Here is an 18,167-nt window from a genome sequence, read left to right as displayed (position 1 = left end):
ACCTGTCTTTTATTTTGCTTGGGAACTAATGTGATCGGAGCTGCGTCCTCTGGAATCCTCTCAAGCGGTTGACTTCTACGTTCCGATTGGTTGCTGCCCAACCGCGTCATAGCTCATTACCATAAAGTTGCCTTGATTTCAACTCTGCTCGACGCTCTCTATAAGGCCAAGTCGCGCCCGGTCGCGCCGCGCCTCGCCGCTGCTCGACCCTGGATTACATTGAAAATGAATGTCTTCCGGCCACTTTGACGCTCTCGACGCCGGCGGTGTGAATGCACAGTAATGCAAGTTTGGTTAATTGTTCTGTGCGTTACGTTTAGGGGGGCACAAAAAGTCATTTGGGGGGGCACTGCCCCCCGATGCCCCCCCTTGACGACGGGCCTGCGGGCTGCATTGGGTAAAATAATTTCATTCAAGCGGGACACGCGGGTTGGAAAAAAAACCCGACCCGAGCATCACTAGGCTGCATGTGCGAGGACGAGTGATACTGTGGCCGCCGGTCCACGACTGGTAGAAAAACATGACGCTCAATAAACCTCAATGGCTGAGTTTTCTCCTATGAAAGAAAAGGTTGCACAACTGACAGAATCAGAATATTGCTGCTAATTGCACATTTTCTTTCTTTTTTTTTTTACTCGAATGCCATTCCTTAAATTGATATTATTTATCTTTTGACATTTAATCTTCTGAGTTCAGAAACATTGTTTAATATAATCGCCGTTCATATTTTTATTCAAAGTTCAGAATCAAGATACATTTATTACTCTTATGTTTCTTATGATAACTGAGATAATGCTGCTATATATATTCTTTCTTTACCTTCAATGTCATTGCTCTAATTTATTTTTTATATTTTGACATTTCATATTTTGTTCAAATGTTTAATATACCTGCTGTTCATATGTTATATGATTAGAATGTTGTCCCGGTTTTAAGATAAAAGCACATCAATGATATTTGAGAATGTGTTTTCCCTTTTCAGGAAAAGTATCGAAAAGTATCGAAATCGCAATTCTTGACTAGGTATCGGTATCGAAACAATAATTTTGGTGTCATGACAACACTAATTGTCCCAAACCCTGCAAATTTCCATCAGTACATTCACGGATTATAGATTTTTTTATTTAACAGAGTATGCTATATGCTTACATTCATTAATTTAAACTTAATTTATATAGGCTAATATTCAAATTTGACATTTATTCAAGTGTTACACACATTCTTGCCTTTTGATATAAATAAAAGACAAGAGTGAGAAATGTTAAGGACATATTATCATGGTACTGTTCAGCCTATATTCTTTTATTCATAGAGACATAATTTCAATGTTCTTATAAATGGGACAACATTCAATATTCATTGATACAATATTCATCATTACACAATATTAATTAAATCCTATAATTTAGAAATAATCTCTCAGAATACTCTTAAAAAAACATTAAAAAGGTTGTTTCAAAGTCGCTGCAGAATGAATTATGTGCCCAACAACATATTCCTTCTTCAAATATAATTAATTATATGTACATTTTATTTGTTCTGACTCTCATTCTGCCTCTCATAATTAAAAGGTCACAATGAATGAGAAGCGAACTGTTTGCTGAAATTTCCACAAAAAATAAAACAGCTTGTGGTTTTTATGTCAATTAGATGTGTGTGAATGGTTGGTTTATATTACTCAGAACAACTTAGAATAGCCTACAACAGTTTTCTTTATGTACTCATTTAAGTACAGCAGGATGCAGGAAATGGTTAAGTATTCGTTTAGGTACGAAATACCTTTATTTTAATGCTTGTAATGTGCATTTATAGTCTTTACATAGATGTTTAAAAAACTGATAATTTCAAGACACTGACGTCAAGTCTGGTCGTCACGTGGGTCACCCGCAGAGTAAGATGTTCAAAGCTCAAGACAGTCGGACAGACATTCGGTTTGACGTTCGATTTTGGCACGGTTTGCGCGCCATACTTCGTGATAATATCCGGGGAGTCAAGCTTTTTTCTGGGCTGATCTACGAGGAGACGCGGTGTCAAGGGCGTAACTTTGGGTCTACCATTGGGGGGGTTAAACTTGCGGCATATTTATTAATTAATTTATTTATTGAATAATTTTCTTGTGTAACATGCCCCCCCCCCGCCCCCCCCCCCCCCCCAAAAAAAAAAAAAAAAAAAACGGGTGACTCTATTGGAGCAAACAGCAACTTAAGTTACAATACAGTGACATTGGTTCTACACAGTCCCTGGCACCCTCTGGCTTTACCTCACAGGACACTGGCAAACCAACATCTAGCCAGCCAACTCCAGTCAACAAAACAGCATAATAACAAAAACAAAAATAACAGCATTAAAAACTTTCAAATAGAGAAAATGAAAGTGCAAATATATTATCACTTTGCATGAAATAAGACTCAAAAGTAGATTAAAAAAATAATAATAATTGTGTTTGCATTTAGCCTCTGATAACATCAAATTCAGAAACTGAGAAAATACAAGTGTGGACTGACGTTAACCTTAGTAGTGCTTTGATTCATTTTGTCACTTTGCAAACTCCATGCAAAAAAAATAAATAAATAAAATTATATATATATATATATATATATATATATATATATATATATATATATATATATATATATATATATAATATATATTATAATATATTATAATATATTATAATCATCTCAAATTGAACCGGAGGTGGTAAATTCCTAATAATAATTTAACGTTACGTAATTTTTTTGGTATTTTAATGAGATAGATACCTAAAATACGTTGCGCATACAACTCAATTAACGCGATCATTATAAAGGTGTTTGAACAACAAAACACATCCACTTGCACATATTTGACAATCGGAATATCAGATATATCCTGCTATAGCTAACAAATTTGTGAAATTAGAATAAAAAAGGAAATAAAAGCAGATCATCAGTCATCAGCGCTGACAAGCAATGAATGATTCGTCTCCATGGTAACTAACCATAAAGCGATACTACGATCAATAACGGTCGCCTTGAAAAACTTTTAAACTTACCTGTGAAAAGGTTAAGTAAGGCTTACATTTAAATGTGTCTTTGTTTTGTTTTGAGTGTATGGTCAATAAATAAAGTAATTAGAAAAAAGTGGGCACAAAACATGTTTGTCATGTATCTACTCCCCACACTTTGAGAAACGCTCAGCTAACTTAACAGCCAATTTAGCGGGGTACCTCCGTTTGGTCAGGATTTTCTTTTCTTTTTTTTTGGCTGGTGTCGACAAACAATGAAAAATTGTTGTCTGGCTGCCTTTCAGTGTCCTTTTCATCTTTCCGTCAGCTTTTTACACCCATTCATCCCAGGGACTGCGCAAAATAGTGAACAAACTTGGTAGAGAAAGCCGGTTGGATAATACCAAGTAGTCGGTGCGGGGGGCGGGGGGTACATTACAGATTATTTAAAATATGATACTATCTTTCTTGCTGGCAAATGAAATTAATAAAGAAAACGAACAAAAGTATTTATTCTGAATATTTCATATTATTTAATCTGAATGGTTTGATGATATTGAGGGGGTTATATTAGTTGGATCTGATTTTTGGGGGGGTCATGACCCCCCTAACCCCCCTGCAAATTACGCGCATGCGCGGTGTGTTGAAGGTGTTTCTGGAGAACGTCATTCGTGATACTATGAGCTACACTGAGCTCGTTAAAAGAAACACCGTCACCGCCATGATGTTGTGTGTGCTCTGAAACGACAGCGACGCGCTCTGTAGAGACTCCTGAACAAAACTAAACTACAACTACTCTTTTTAGAGACAACCACCATTTCACACGAAGAACAAGTTTATGGATAATAATGCTATTTAATATACCTTACAATAATAAAAATAATAATTTGAGAACTCAAACGACCGCTACCCTATGAGGGATGATTGATGTAACACATGAGATGGTGGGCGGGATTCACATTTTAAAGCCTCTGATTGGCTTTGATGTGACCAATGAAATCATTCTGTGGGTTGGTCAATGGAGACACCAATCACAGACCGCCGTTTTCTCTTTAGAAATTATCATAGAGCAGTGAATAAAACCCGTGTGATGGAGCCAAGATTCGAGATGTATTAACATGGTAAAGATAAAAGTATATTTACATTGCAAAGACATGTAAACATTTAAATGAAGATTTAACACGAATATCCATAAAAATAGAAGTATAAAGTATATAGAATCTGAAACAGTAAAACGGAAGTAATTTAAGATGTAATAAAGATACAGATGGACTGGGTCCTGTCATGTCAGTCTGTGTGTGCTGTACAGGGTTTTCTTGTGCTTCTGTTCTGCTGCTTGTTCTTTTGAGGTTTCTCCAGAATGTACAGCAGTTTGTCCTTTTGTTGTATCTGCTTGAAGTCTTTGTGCTGGTTTGTGAATTGGGGGAAGAATGTTTCCCTAATCTGTGTGTACTTTGGGCATGTTGTTAAAAAGTGCAGTTGTGTTTCCACTTGATGTTGTGTGCAGTGTGGACACAATCTGTCTTCTTCTGTGTCCAGGTCTGTCTGTGTCTATAGTGAGGTTATGGTCATGAGTCTGGACATGATCAGGACTTTTCTTAGTTTAGGGTCTGACAATTTATATTCCCTGTTTAGAGACAGATGGCATTCTAGTTTACTTTGAGCTGTTGCTTCTGTCCAGTGTTTCAGATATTTCTGTTTCTGTTTTAATGATTTTATTTAGTCTCGTTGGGTTTTGGATTGTAAAGTCAGTTCAGACAGGAACCACTTTGGCAAGTTTACTTGAGTTTATTGAACACAATTTATCTTTGGCGGTATGGTTCCTTATGGGGGTTCTTACTCCCAGAATAATTGACATACGAGAGCTTTAACATTAATCCCCAAAACATAATGAGAAGTATTACTGCCTGATGAAGAACCCCCAAAACCAATCTGTTCCAGTCCTGCAAGAGAAAAGACATGTTATTGAGATATTCTTAATGTAACCTACTGGCTAGCGAAGGGGTATCTCCCTTCTAATGAGGCAGAAAATAGCGGGCTCTCTATAATTAAGGTAGCTGGTAATAGCAGCGAAGGTATTTTTCCAGGGGGAGAACCGCAAACGAGCAGCATGTCCCTGAGCTTGGTATGAGTGGTAGGAGAGTAGCGTTCCTTGTTTCCTTCCTGCAAAACCCTTACGAAAATTAATATACAAATAAAACCAAAAAATCATGGTTACTATAGTTAAACCATGGTAACCACAAAATAACCACGGTTTTGCTATATTAACCATAGTTTAACCATGGTATTTGTAGTAAATCTGTGGTTGTACAAATGGTGGTCAACACGCCAAAAAACCATGGGTTACTACAGTTTTACTATAATAAAACCATGGTTATTTTTCGTAAGGGAAGAGAATGATAATGTTATAGAGAAATCCTTAAGCCGTCTATGGTAGGAGAGGGGTGTTCTCCCCTCTAAAAGCGGGGGAGAGAATAGCAAGTCCCCTCTTATTTTAAGTAGCAGGGGTGTTCATTCTCTGCTGTAGAATGAACAGCAGTCCCTGCAGCCTAAGCAGCAAAGGGTGTTCTCTCCAGCTGGAGAGATCAGCAGGTCCCTTACTTCTGAGGGGGAGTTCGTCCCTCGCTTGAGGGATAACAGCGGCCCCCTCAGGTATCGCGGCAAGGGGTGATCTCCCGCGAGAGAAAACAGCAGCCCCTTTTTCTGAATGTTTTTTTTTTTTTTTTTTTCAAAATCAACTTTACCTTCTCCATCTCCATTAAAGTAGCAGGGGTGTTCATCCTCTGCTGTGGAATGAACAGCAGTCCCCCGCAGCTAAAGCAGCAAAGGGTGTTCTCTAATGGTGGAAGGCTTAAGTTTCCTGGATTCGAAGCAGTGCGTAATGAAAGCACATACGATTGGTATGTTAACTGGAAGATTAGGCACCGAGAACGCTTTGCAGAAATCTGAAAAAGACGACCACGCCGAGTCGTAGGTTTTGAGTGTTGTTTTCGCTAGCCCTGCTCTCATGTAGAGTGCGGCCGAATTAAGGTATTTTTTTAATAGTGTATTCATTCTAGGATTGTTTGACTGAAGTTCGGGCAGCCCAGCAGTGAAGGAGCAGCTCCCGGACACAGGCATCTGAATTCCTGGAAATTAAACCGAGACAAAGAGTCAGCTATTTTATTATCCAGCCCAGGTATATGAGCAGCTTTAATAGTAAAATTGTTCATGATTGAGATCCAGGTTAAACGCCTGATAAAGCGGTTAATGAAAGGCACGGATGAGCGACCCTTGTTAATGATGTTGACTGCAGCTTCGTTATCGCAAAACACGAGGATGTTTTTTCTAGACCATTGATTTGCCCATAATAAGCAAGCAATTAAAGCCCTGCATTTCAGCCCGAGCCCGACGGGCCCCGTCTTATTTATGCCCCTAGGGTCGGGCTTCGGGCCAATTTTCACGTTATAGGTCACATGTGGCCCGGGCCTCTGGCCTTTTTGGGTTATCCTTCTATTTATATTTTTAGACATTAATAAAAAAAAAGATAGAAGTTGATGTCGACGATAGAAAAACAAATATAGAAAGTCATTTCATAACCTCATAACATTCATAATCTGATAATTCAACCCGTTATAATTAAACTGACATACTGACATGACAGTCTCACGCACGCTCACTTTTCCGTCAGCGCGACCCACGATTATACTTCACTTACATCCACTTATTGTAGTAGTAGCTATTACATGCCTCTAAATTAATGTATTAATAATAGCCTAGTTGGCCAACTAATAATAATAAAATGATGATTCATATAGCGGCGAGCATTTCTGCGTCTGCACCTGTTGCTGCGGGCCACACAGCAAAGAAGAGAGCGCTGGCCGAGTTTGAAAACATTATGGAGCAGGACGAGGATGACGACGATGATGTACAGCAATATATAGGCCTCAATCACAACATGGAAGGTGATGGACGAGATGTGCTGCTATGGTGGAAACCGCACGAGACCCTGCTATTGTCAAGACTGGCTCGCTCTGTGTTTAGTGTCCCGCCAGCAGCAGCAGCGAACGTGTCTTCAGTGCCGCGGGAATAGAGGAGGACTGGGTTAAAACTTTCCACTCTGGAGCCTATTCTTTTTCTCCACGATGCTTTGTAAGAGATTGTTCTAACTTTTCATTTGACTGGACTTTATTTTCATTTAACTGTTAGAAACTAATGGAAAAAAGAATGGACATGTTCTGTGGTGCATTTTTGAGGTAAGATAACCTGCAAGTTTGTTTTTAATTAATTTAATTTGTTTAGATTGTAGGCTTTTTTTTTATTTCGTTTGCGAGCGGTATTGGGAGCCTGCCTCAGTATGTATTTATTTTTTTATTTTATTTTACTCACTGTGGTTTAATAAATAAACATTTATTAAACTAACTGTATGTGATATGCTTGAAGTGTTTTATATCTATGGATTTTATTGTAGCCAAGTAAAGTATTAGCGTTAATTTGAGAGGCTTAATTGATTAAATATGTTTTATGCTACTTGTTGTCGGCTCAGCTGTTTAACGTTAATCGTCATTTTAAAAAAAAAATGCTTCAAACATTTTTCTAAACTAACTTGATAAAAGTGTAAGTGACATTCAGCCAAGTATGGTGACCCATACTCAGAATTTGTGCTCTGCATTTAACCCATCCGAAGTGCACACACACAGAGCAGTGAACACACACACACTGTGAACACACACCCGGAGCAGTGTTCATCATTTATGCTGCGGCGCCCGGGGAGCAGTTGGGGGTTCGATGCCTTGCTCAAGGGCACCTAAGTCGTGGTATTGAAGGTGGAGAGAGAACTGTTCATGCACTCCCCCCACCCACAATTCCATCCGGCCCGAGACTAGAACCCACAACCCTTCGATTGGGAGTCCGACTCTCTAACCATTATGCCACGACTTCCGGCAGAACTGGCTGGCTGAAGAAATGAAAAGAAACATAACACAAAACTGACCCCTTTTTTAATTGCTGCAAATAGGGCAGGCTTCGGCTGTGTAATAAAATAAATAAATAAATAAAAACACGGGCTCAGGCCGGACTCGGGCTGATAATTCTGATGAGCTGTCGGACACGGGTCGGGCTAGGACCTGAGCGTCTCGGGCCAGGACCGGGCTCGGGCCTAGATTTGAGGCCCGTGCAGGGCTCTACAAGCAATCACTATAGGATATATTTCCAAAAGCGCTGTCGACTGTATAGAGGGAGCCAGTTCTGCGAACCATTGATTATTAAAAATTCCCCCGAACCCGATGGAAGGAGCTGCGTCGGTGAAGAACTGCAGTTTAACTGAAGATTCGATATCATCTTCGTAGAAGAAGGAAATACCGTTCCAAGTGTCGCATAGTTTTGACCAGAATTTTAAATCGGACCTGCATCCTTCGTCTAATGTAACCGTGGCATGCATACTCTCTACTGTTTTAGACAGGTCTAAAAGTCTGGAAATGAAGGAACGACCTTGGGGAATAATCATCATGGCAAAATTGAGATGGCCCAACAGGGAAAGAAGATCCCTTTTTGTTAGGGTAGGTGAACAGAAATAAGTTCTCATGAACCCTCTAATCCTTTCTAGTTTGTCTAGCAGAAGAGACGCTTGCATTTTCACTGAATATAGCGTGATGCCCCGGAAATCGAGTACGCGAAAAGGGCCTTTTGTTTTTTCCTCTGCGAGAGGAATGCCAAATTTGTTGAATGCTTTGACCAGGGAATTGATGCTGCGCGATGGGTTGGCATCTGGAAAGTCTATCAGCAGGAAGTCATCCAGCAGGTGAAGAACGAATGGTAATTTGAAATTATTTAGTAGGATCCAGCAAAGTGCTTCCGATAGTGTATAAAATATCTTCCGACTGCTTTTACACCCGAAGGTGAGTCTGACTGAAAAATAATTTTTTTCTCGCCACCTGACCCCGAAAAGGTGCCACTGAGAGGGATGTAGGGGCATAATTTTGAAGCTGTCGGTGATATCTGCTTTGCTGAGCCACGCTCCTCTGCCGGCTAATTTAATGAGTTTAATTGCATTATCCACTGTAGAATAAGCCAGGGAAAAAGGTTCAGAGGGAATTAAACTGTTAATGCTAGGAACCCCTACAGTGGAGTGGGGAGCGGATAAATCAATAATCAATCAATATTTCCTGACTGCTACTCCTAAAGGGTTATTGCGAAACAATTTTAAAGGAGGTTGATCAAAAGGTCCGATCATGTACCCCTTCTCTAATTCTTTATCCATGAGATAGTCTATGGCCTGGGGATCAAAAATGAGGTAAGACACGAAACAGTGATTTGAATGCCTTCCCAGAGCTTTGGATAGCTCTTTACTGTTCACTGGAGTGTTTATTTCTGTTTTAAATATTTTGTGCGTCGTGGACAAGAAAACCTCGGGTGGCTGTTCCCGCAGTAGCTGCAAGCATGAAAATATTTACAATTATAATGAGTACAAACATTCTCGTTGAAATTGAAACAAACAGGGGTTTGTCTTCCAGGCTTCACCTTTTCTGTCGCCGGAGCGCTATCGTAGGATGACGCGGTCTTGGGGCAGAGAGAAGCTGACAGATATGTCTTCGCAATCCACAATCCTTCTCTCATTAGTTGCTTTATGGCCGGTAGACTGGGGAAGAGAAGATGCTAATTTGGTGGATGGGGGCTGCGGGTCTTGATTGACTTCTTGTGAGCTGATCACGATCCAGATTCGGAGGCACTTGCACGTTCAGAGTGTATAAGGTGGACAAAATCCTTTCTATAGGCCACTCAGTGATGGCAAACGGATTCCTTGCTGCGATCCTAGAGCTGCGTCTTACTAGCAGGGTTGGATCGATGTCTTCCATGCCATGATCCGGTATTTCGTCCGGAGATTCTTCGGAAAGGATTTGTACTTAAATGTTCGAAGTATCTATGACCAGGAAGCAGCAAGTAAGAAGTGTAAAGAATGACATAAACTTAATTCTCATGCTGTTTAAGCTGTATCGCAATGTTGCGAGCCGTTGAGCATACTTACCGAGCCATTTATAATATAAACATATATATATATTAACCTGTTAAATTCTAAAATAAATATTTCAATTATGAAATTATAATCAATCCAAGGCCTGAACTGAATAAAAATAGGCAATTGGGTGCAATGCCGATAAATATCAGTTGTCACTCTGTCTCAATGTCTTAGTAAGATGAGATTTAATAGTTTATATTGCAGCTCTTTAGTTTCAAAACATGTAATGCAATAGTCAATACACTGATTACTGAGAAAATAAAATACAATTATGTTTGGATAAACAGGTAAAATCGCTTCAGTCCAGTAAAAGTATAAAGCCCTTTTATTTGTTAAAAAGAGTATAAGACATAGACAAGGTTATTGTTATCATTTTGTCTAAACAAAAACATTTATTCTAAAAAAAGAAACCAAATGCATCATAAAAAAAAAAAAATGTGAAGAAGTAATTTGTCATCACATAACTGTTAGTTTTATTTGAAACAAAGTCTGCTCCGTCTTATTTCTGGAGGTCTGTTCACTTAAAGTGTCCCATTCAGTAAAATGTTAATATATCAGATATTACTGATGTCTCTGTCTCAGCTTTTATTGACAATCAGGTTAAAACGGAATACATCATCTCTGGGCTGAAATGCCATTAGTTTGAACATTTCTCATCCGTGAATCAACTGATCAACTGCAGTAAAATGGATTGATATTTATTTAACAGTTGTGTTTGTTCCCTGAATGTCTTTAAAGAACAACTTTCAACATTTTCTAGTGGAACTGACGGACACATTAAAAACTCTTTCTGGAGCAGAGGACGAGCAGGAGGTCTTTCTGTGAAGAGTTTGTGTTCTCCGTGTGTTGCTTTGGTTTCTACAGTACAGAGGACTGATGTATAAACACAATTCTCCACAAACATATCATGATTCATAAAAATAAACCAGGTGTAAATAATTTTGCACCGTAAAGACACTGTACCATCTGTACACACTCTTTTACTGGAGTGAGTGAAATAATGAAGCAAATAGAATGTTTTTAAAGTCTGTTTACATTTGACACACATTTAGATTAAATATGACACTCTCAATGAAGATTTCTGACATTTCATGAAATTATAACTTTTTATATGTACTTAAAAACAAATATTTGCAGTGGATGTGCTGCTTTCGAGCAGTTTTCCTGTGGCTTGTGATTTAATGTTTTAATCAGAGCGAGGATTGCTTGGCGCATGACAATTCTGCTTTAAATTGTGTCCTAAATAACAAAGCTCATGTTCTGAGAGAATTGTTAAGTGCGAATAATGATGACTGATGTGAACTTGACTTGTCTGATGGCTCTGGAACAGAGACGTAACGACAGACACAAGGATGCAGTCGTTGATCAAACAGTCCATTGTCTGGTTTGAACAGGTTTGATGACAGTACTCTAGAAGCTCTGTTCACAGCGGTGTCACACACAGACAGCAGACTAATGAGAAACGCTTTCATGATCTTCACTATACTGTGACAAACACCATATTTAAAAGACCAAATTAGAAGAAACTGTAAGATATGCACGTTTTATTTTACGTTTCATTTATAGTATGTATCTCATATTTTCTGTGTTTTTACTCTTTACAGTGTTAAAGATGGTGCCATGTGGATGGAATATGAATGTAAATGATATGCAGATTATGTTATTCATAATAAAACTAGGAGTTATAAGCTCCATACATGGCTATTTCAGGAGGAGACAGGGTGGAGATTCATGTACGTACAATTTTCTGCTGACTGGGTATTACAAAAATAATTTTCACAGGTTCTGGTGTACGCAAGATTGATAGATCTAAAAACTTTTGTACATTCACAAAATCTCGCTTTTGTGTATACACACACATTTATGATGAAACCTACATAACGTTGTATACGTGAGGCCCCAGGAGAATCAGAAACACTAAATTGTCTGCATGTGTGAGAGTGTGAATGTCTGTTAGTCTTGTGAGTTTCCTTCAGTCGGTTTGAAGAATGGATGAAATCAGGTTGAAGTTTGTTCCTCTGTTACAGCGTACTGGCTTTAGTCTTCAGTAGATGTAACTGTGACACACACACACACACACACACGTTGGTTTCTGTAAAAAGTTGGGAAATCCCATAGGTGTAATGGTTTTTATTCTGTACAAACTGTATATTCTATGGCCCTTCACCAACCCTACACCTAACCCTAACCCTCACAGGAAACTTGTGCATTTTTTATTTTCTTAAAAAAACTCATTCTGTATGATTTAAATGTTTTGAAAAATTTGCACATGGGTTTTGTCCTCATAAGTCACCCTCTCCTTGTAATACCTGTGTCATACCCATGTCATTATACAGAGTTGTGTTCTGATATGACACAAAAACAAGAACACACACACAAATACACACACACACACACTTATGAATGAGCACCGACTGTTGTAAATACTGATTTATAACATATAAAGACGAAGAGTAAAGGGCTGTCTGTCAGTGAATGTGAATCATTGGTAAAAGTGAGTGAGATGGAGAGAGACGGATCAGACAGAAGTGTTACCTCTCGCTCTGTAACATTTGAACAGCAGCACGACTGTCGACAGCAGATACGGACAAGCTGCCAGAAGAAAACTGAGGATGCTGAAGACAGAAATCTGACCTGAACCTGACAAACAGAGACACAAACACATTGAGCAACACTAGGCTTTCAGAAACTTTCTTGTTGATCCCCAAGTTTTATGAGTTTATTGTCATTTTAAACAGGCAAGTATTTATCACAGATTTTACTCACCATTAACATACAGATGTATTCGGTTACTGTCCTGTGATGAGTTTGGTCTCTGATCTCTCCGTCCTCTACACCAGTACTGACCCTGATCAGATGTAATTACTCCTCTGATAGTGAGAGTGTCTCTGTTTACAGTGTAACCATCAGACGTCTGTGATATTACACTGTCTGTGTCTTTATACCACTCATATCTCCAGTTACTGTGAGACTCAATCACACACTTCAGATTGACTGTCTCTCCAGTGAATACAGGACTGTCTGGAGTCACAGTCAGTGTAGATCTGGGGAAATCTGTGAGGAAAGACAAAAACATATTGACTCCAGCACAAGACCTTCCACAACTTCCTCCTGATTTCCTGTTCATTATTAGCTCAATGATATCACCTGTGCCTGGCTTGTTAGTGTGTGTGGGCATATATAAGACATGCATTTATTTATATCCTTGCTCAGTCTTGAAGTTCTTTTGTTCAAACAGATCCTTTGGCCTATGTTTGGATTTCTTTGAGAGACTTTTTACTCAGAACTATGACCTGCTTATTGGGAGCTTTACTTTATGTTTTTTGGACCTTTTGCCTTGTGGATCTGTACCTTCTTCAGCCCTGCTTCTGATGTTAATTTTTATGTTTATTCAAGAAGGACACTAAATAAAGACTGTTTGTTTTTCTCTAATCCTGCCTTGTGTGGTTCTCTGTAAATTTCGGTCTACACTGCTCTGTGGTGTAGTGGTTACATGTGGTTGCATTGGGCTACCATCAACACATTCTGGGTTCTAGCCTTGGTCTTGACAGCAAGACTGAGCCAGCAAAATGATGGACCCAGCAGAGGCCGAACAGATTAATGGAGCCCTTAGCAAACAGGGAGTATTGCTTGGAACACATGAATCAAAGCTACAGATGCTGTGAAAATCTTTCCCAGATTGGGAAATCTCTGCAACAACTACAAGCCCACTTGCCTCGAGAACCTGTGGCTGCACCGGCCCCAGATCCTCCACCAATAGCAGCACCAATTTCCCAGTGCTATGACGAGAAGCCCGGTGCCTGTAAGGGTTTCCTGACTCAAGTCTCTCTGATTTTTGAACTCCAACCCTCTTCCTTTGCTTCTGAGAAGGCAAAGATTGCATATATAATATCCCTGTTGTGATTGTGCCCTGGATTGGGCCTCAGCTCTTTGGAGACAGTAGTCCCCAATTTGCTCAGATCTAAAGCTGTTCACAGAGACTCTCCAACAGGTGTTCGACCATCCAGTCAGTAGCCGTGAGGCAGCAAGAAGGTTGCTTGACCTACACCAGGGGCATCAAACTGTGGCTGATTATGTCATTGAGTTCCATACTCTGGCTTCTGAGAATAAATGGGATTCAGAAGCTCTTCTCTCAACCTTCTACCGTGGCCTTTCTGAAGATGTAAAGGATGAATTAGCTAGTAGAGACTGGGGTTCAAGTCTGGAGTAACTCATAACCTTGGTCATCTGCATTGATAACCATTTTCGTGAGAGGAGAAGAGAACGTTGCTCTCCCCAAGCCCATGTTATCAACTACAAATGTTCCAGAAATTGTTCATCTCAGCCAACAGACAGAGGAAGAACCAATGTAGCTGGGCAGGACTTGCCTATCACCTAAACAGAGAGAGAGGCGCATGAGAGAGGGTCGTTGTTTCTACTGTGGAGGTTCTGGCCACATGCGCTCGTCCTGCCCTGAATTAGCGTTAAAAGCCAAGGCTTGCTAGGGTGTGTGGGGACCTTAGCGAGTGGAACTGTCCAGTTTAACACTCCTCACTCCCGTTTACTGTTGTCAGCTACTCTTACTTGGGGGGATGCAAAAAAGAAGATTATGTCATTGATGGCATTTGCTCTCTCAGAGATCCGTTACAGATAACAAAGTTCATCCATGTTCTTTCTTTTCCAGAAGCCTGTTTTCAGCAGAAAGAAATTACGATGTGGGTAACACAGTGCCTTATCATGGCAGTATGATTGCTCCCAGAAGGACCGTTCTCCAGAATTCATCATTCCCAGAGACTGCATTCTGGCACTTATTTGCAGGTCCATCGAAGATACTGTGCATGAGGCACTACATGGCGCGCACATTCATCACAGCTCAGAGTAACTGTGTCTCCAGTGAACACTGAACTCTGGGGTTTTACAGTCAGAGTCGGCTTCGGTTTATCTGTGAGTGGACAGTGATACAGTCTTGAGCTCACTTATAGGTGTTATACATACAGTACATAAAATAATAAATTATTTTTTAAAGTATATTCAAATAGAAAACTATTATTTTAAGTTGTAATATTTCACAATATTACTGTTTTTTCTGGGTTTTTTTTATCAAATAAATGCAGGCTTGATGAGCAGAAGAAACTTCTTTCAAAAACATTAAAAATAGTAATGTTTCCAAACTTTTGGTCTGTACTGTATTTGTCATACTATAGTCTTCTGTTTTCACTTCTCATACACTATAAAACATGAAAGCCTCCTTAGGTTAAAATAACTTCTTGTCTTTAACTACAATTGTAATAATTTGTTATACTCAAGTGTACAAGTTTTCAAAAATTAAACAAAGTTATACATTATGTTAAGTATTTGTAATTTACCTGTTAATTTAACTTGTGGCTGTAAAATAATGTTGGGGGAGGGGTGATAAAGAGCAAATACCAAAAAACACAGAGAAAAGTTGATGCCATTTTGAGTTAGCGAAGCTGGCAATCAAACGTCATCGCGACAGCTGCTCTTCTTGCCAAGCCACACGTCTTGGCCAATAGACCGTGCAAAGCCCGAGCTCGCCTCGGCCTACACCATGATTGATCCGATCAAGACTGGGCTCTCCTCGAGTGCTGGAATCACACCTCAATTCTTACCCATCGCGGCTCAGCCTGTCACCGCTGCTTTTCCGGCCGAGGCGGAGTTTGAGACTGCCTCCTCTAGCGGCACAGACCACGCGTCCTAATCAATACATCTTCCGGTGAAGACGCTAAATACAGGTTCGCGGCTAGAAAGTAGTGCGGGAGCTGTGTGGAGTTCCAATCAAATACGTATACGGAAATTTCAGATCCGATTTGAGCCTCGGATGCATTCAAATATTTGAACTTCTGCGACTAGACTGCATGCGAACGTCCAACCGGATGTGATGTATTCTAATCAAATCTATGGGTGCGAGGTCAGAATTACCAATATTTTGTTAACTTTAACATTATTCTTCAAACACAATTTCTGTAAAATGGTGGTTCATAATAATTATGGGAGAAATAAATATTAAACCATTATTTACTTGATTAGCCCCATAAAACCTACTGTTTTATTTTGGGGGTCATCTGATTTGTGACTATGTATTCATACATTATATTCATTAAAATTATTAATTTTACCATGGTGAAAATGCCAAGGTAACAGTTGCTGCACGACCAATTTGAAAGTTCTGCACGACTGCCTAGAGGGAGAATTGTGAAAATCATGTCCAAATGTCGTGTGCCATGGAAGGTGGCTTAAATTTTGTTAAATGAGGTTATGACGTAGTTCTGTTGGATGACAATGCCATATTATTATTATTATTATTTTTTTTTTTTTTTACCACGAAGCCAAGGCATTTTTTCCAGAGTCGTCATCCACACTGAAATGTCCAAAGATATTATCTGCCTTCCCGTGCATGTTTAAACCTCACACAGACATAAGTTTCATGCAATTATTCTCGCAGGACCAATTTATTTAGGGACATATTTCTCCATTTACTGGCGTGATCGCTTAGAATTTATCTAATACACCACTACCCTCGTTTTGCCGCAGGACAGCAAGTTTGAGTAAAAATTCTGTTGTCTTTCTAGGACTATAATATGAAAAGCATGCAAGTAAATATCTTTAGAAACTGCTTGGAAGTCAATAGCACATAACTGCAATTAATGTTATTGCCATAATCATGTCTATTGGTATGTTTTACAAGACTAAATGATATTCATTGTTTTCAGAAGCCTCTGTTTCCACAGTCTATACTACAATGTGAAACCAGTGTTCCAAATGTATCAGTTTTGGAGGCTGTTTAAAAAGGCCGGAAGGCCAAAACAAGAGGAATGATGCTTTTCCAACAGGAACGTACTAATGTGGACAAAGGCTTAAGTAATTGTCAAATTAGGCAACCAATTGCTAAGCTGGCAACACAGTAGGCTACGCATTAATTTTTTAGGTTGCCCCATCAAATGTTACTAACCTGTCTACTCTTCCCACAGCCAAGGAGGGGGAAGATGGGCCTAGTAGTTAGAGAGTTTGACCCCTAACCCTAGGATTGTGGGTTCGAATCTCGGGCTGGCAATACCATGACTGTGGTGTCCTTGAGCAAGGCACCGAACTCCCAACTGCTCCCCGGGCGCTGCAGAATGAATGGTTGCCGACTGCTCCGGGGGTGTGTTCATGGTGTGTGTGTGTGTGTGTGTGTTCACTGCTGTGTGTGTGCACTTTGAATGGGTTAAATGCAGAGCATGAGTTATGAGTGTGGGTCACCATACTTGGCTGAATGTCATGTCACTTTCCCTTTTTTTTCACTTTCAACAACTACAGCAGTCCAAAGCAGCTATCTCTCCTTCTTCTTCTCATGCTCCCCTTTACTTATCTGTTTTCAGTATCTCCTCACTGCCGCAGCAGTGTCTGCTCCCGCAGGAGCCTTTTCTGTATCTCCCCACTGCCGCAGCAGTGTCTGCTCCCGCAGGTGCCTTTTCTGTATCTCCAAAAAAAATAATAATCATTTTTCATCATTCAATGGGTCGTGGTTCTCTTCTGGCAAAAGTCGACATCACCTCCGCTTTGAAGTTATGCCTAATCATCCTAGGTGGTGGTGATAGTATTACGTATCGATTATAGTCAAGACGATATTAGACTCATACTCCTATTATTGTATTTTATTATCATTATTAGGCGGCCTACTATAATTCAGCTACCAAACTGCTCCGTTATTCCATTTCACGCTTGCCCATGCTTGCAAGGATGATTCGAGCCTGTAGGCGGTGAAGAAGTCTCAATCCACAAACAGACGTACATCGTCTGCAGATACAAGGTATTTCATTGCAATTTAACAAATAATCTGGTATGCGCAATATTTTAAACAAGCCTCACTAACTAAGTTTAATGCCACAGTTATGTTAGAATGTATCTCATTCTTTTGTTTCTTTGGTGTTGTGTCGGTCTCATCATGAGGCGCATGGTCCGGAGTGCGTACGACCAATGCATCAGTTTCAACTCAACCTTACTCCAAATATATTTACCTGTTTTGAATAATATATTTAACATATTCGTTTAGGGTTTAATTGTTGAACTTTAAATGAAATCCTCTATTGTTTCACCATTGACCGATTTCCAGATCATTTAGATAGATAACTTCCGTGTGCAGATGCGGCAAATTTTTCACAAGAAATTTTTCACATGAACTAGCTGTTTTAAATATAATAATTTTAT

General features: G+C 39.6%; 1 protein-coding gene across 1 annotated transcript in view; it reads right to left on the bottom strand.

Moving 5' to 3' along the window:
- Nucleotides 1-12,719: 12,719 nt before the first annotated feature.
- Nucleotides 12,720-18,167, bottom strand: part of LOC127961829 (immunoglobulin superfamily member 1) — a 39,054-nt gene continuing 33,606 nt past the window's right edge. Inside the window, exon 7 of the mRNA XM_052561101.1 lies at nucleotides 12,720-13,034. Within this exon, the coding sequence (XP_052417061.1) occupies nucleotides 12,739-13,034 (296 nt within the window). The 3' untranslated portion in view covers nucleotides 12,720-12,738. The remainder of the gene's footprint in view (nucleotides 13,035-18,167) is intronic.

This window comes from Carassius gibelio, chromosome B7 (genome assembly GCF_023724105.1).
Source record: "Carassius gibelio isolate Cgi1373 ecotype wild population from Czech Republic chromosome B7, carGib1.2-hapl.c, whole genome shotgun sequence".
In the NCBI taxonomy this organism is placed as follows: Eukaryota; Metazoa; Chordata; class Actinopteri; order Cypriniformes; family Cyprinidae; genus Carassius; species Carassius gibelio.
This window is presented reverse-complemented; position numbering and strand designations above follow the sequence as displayed.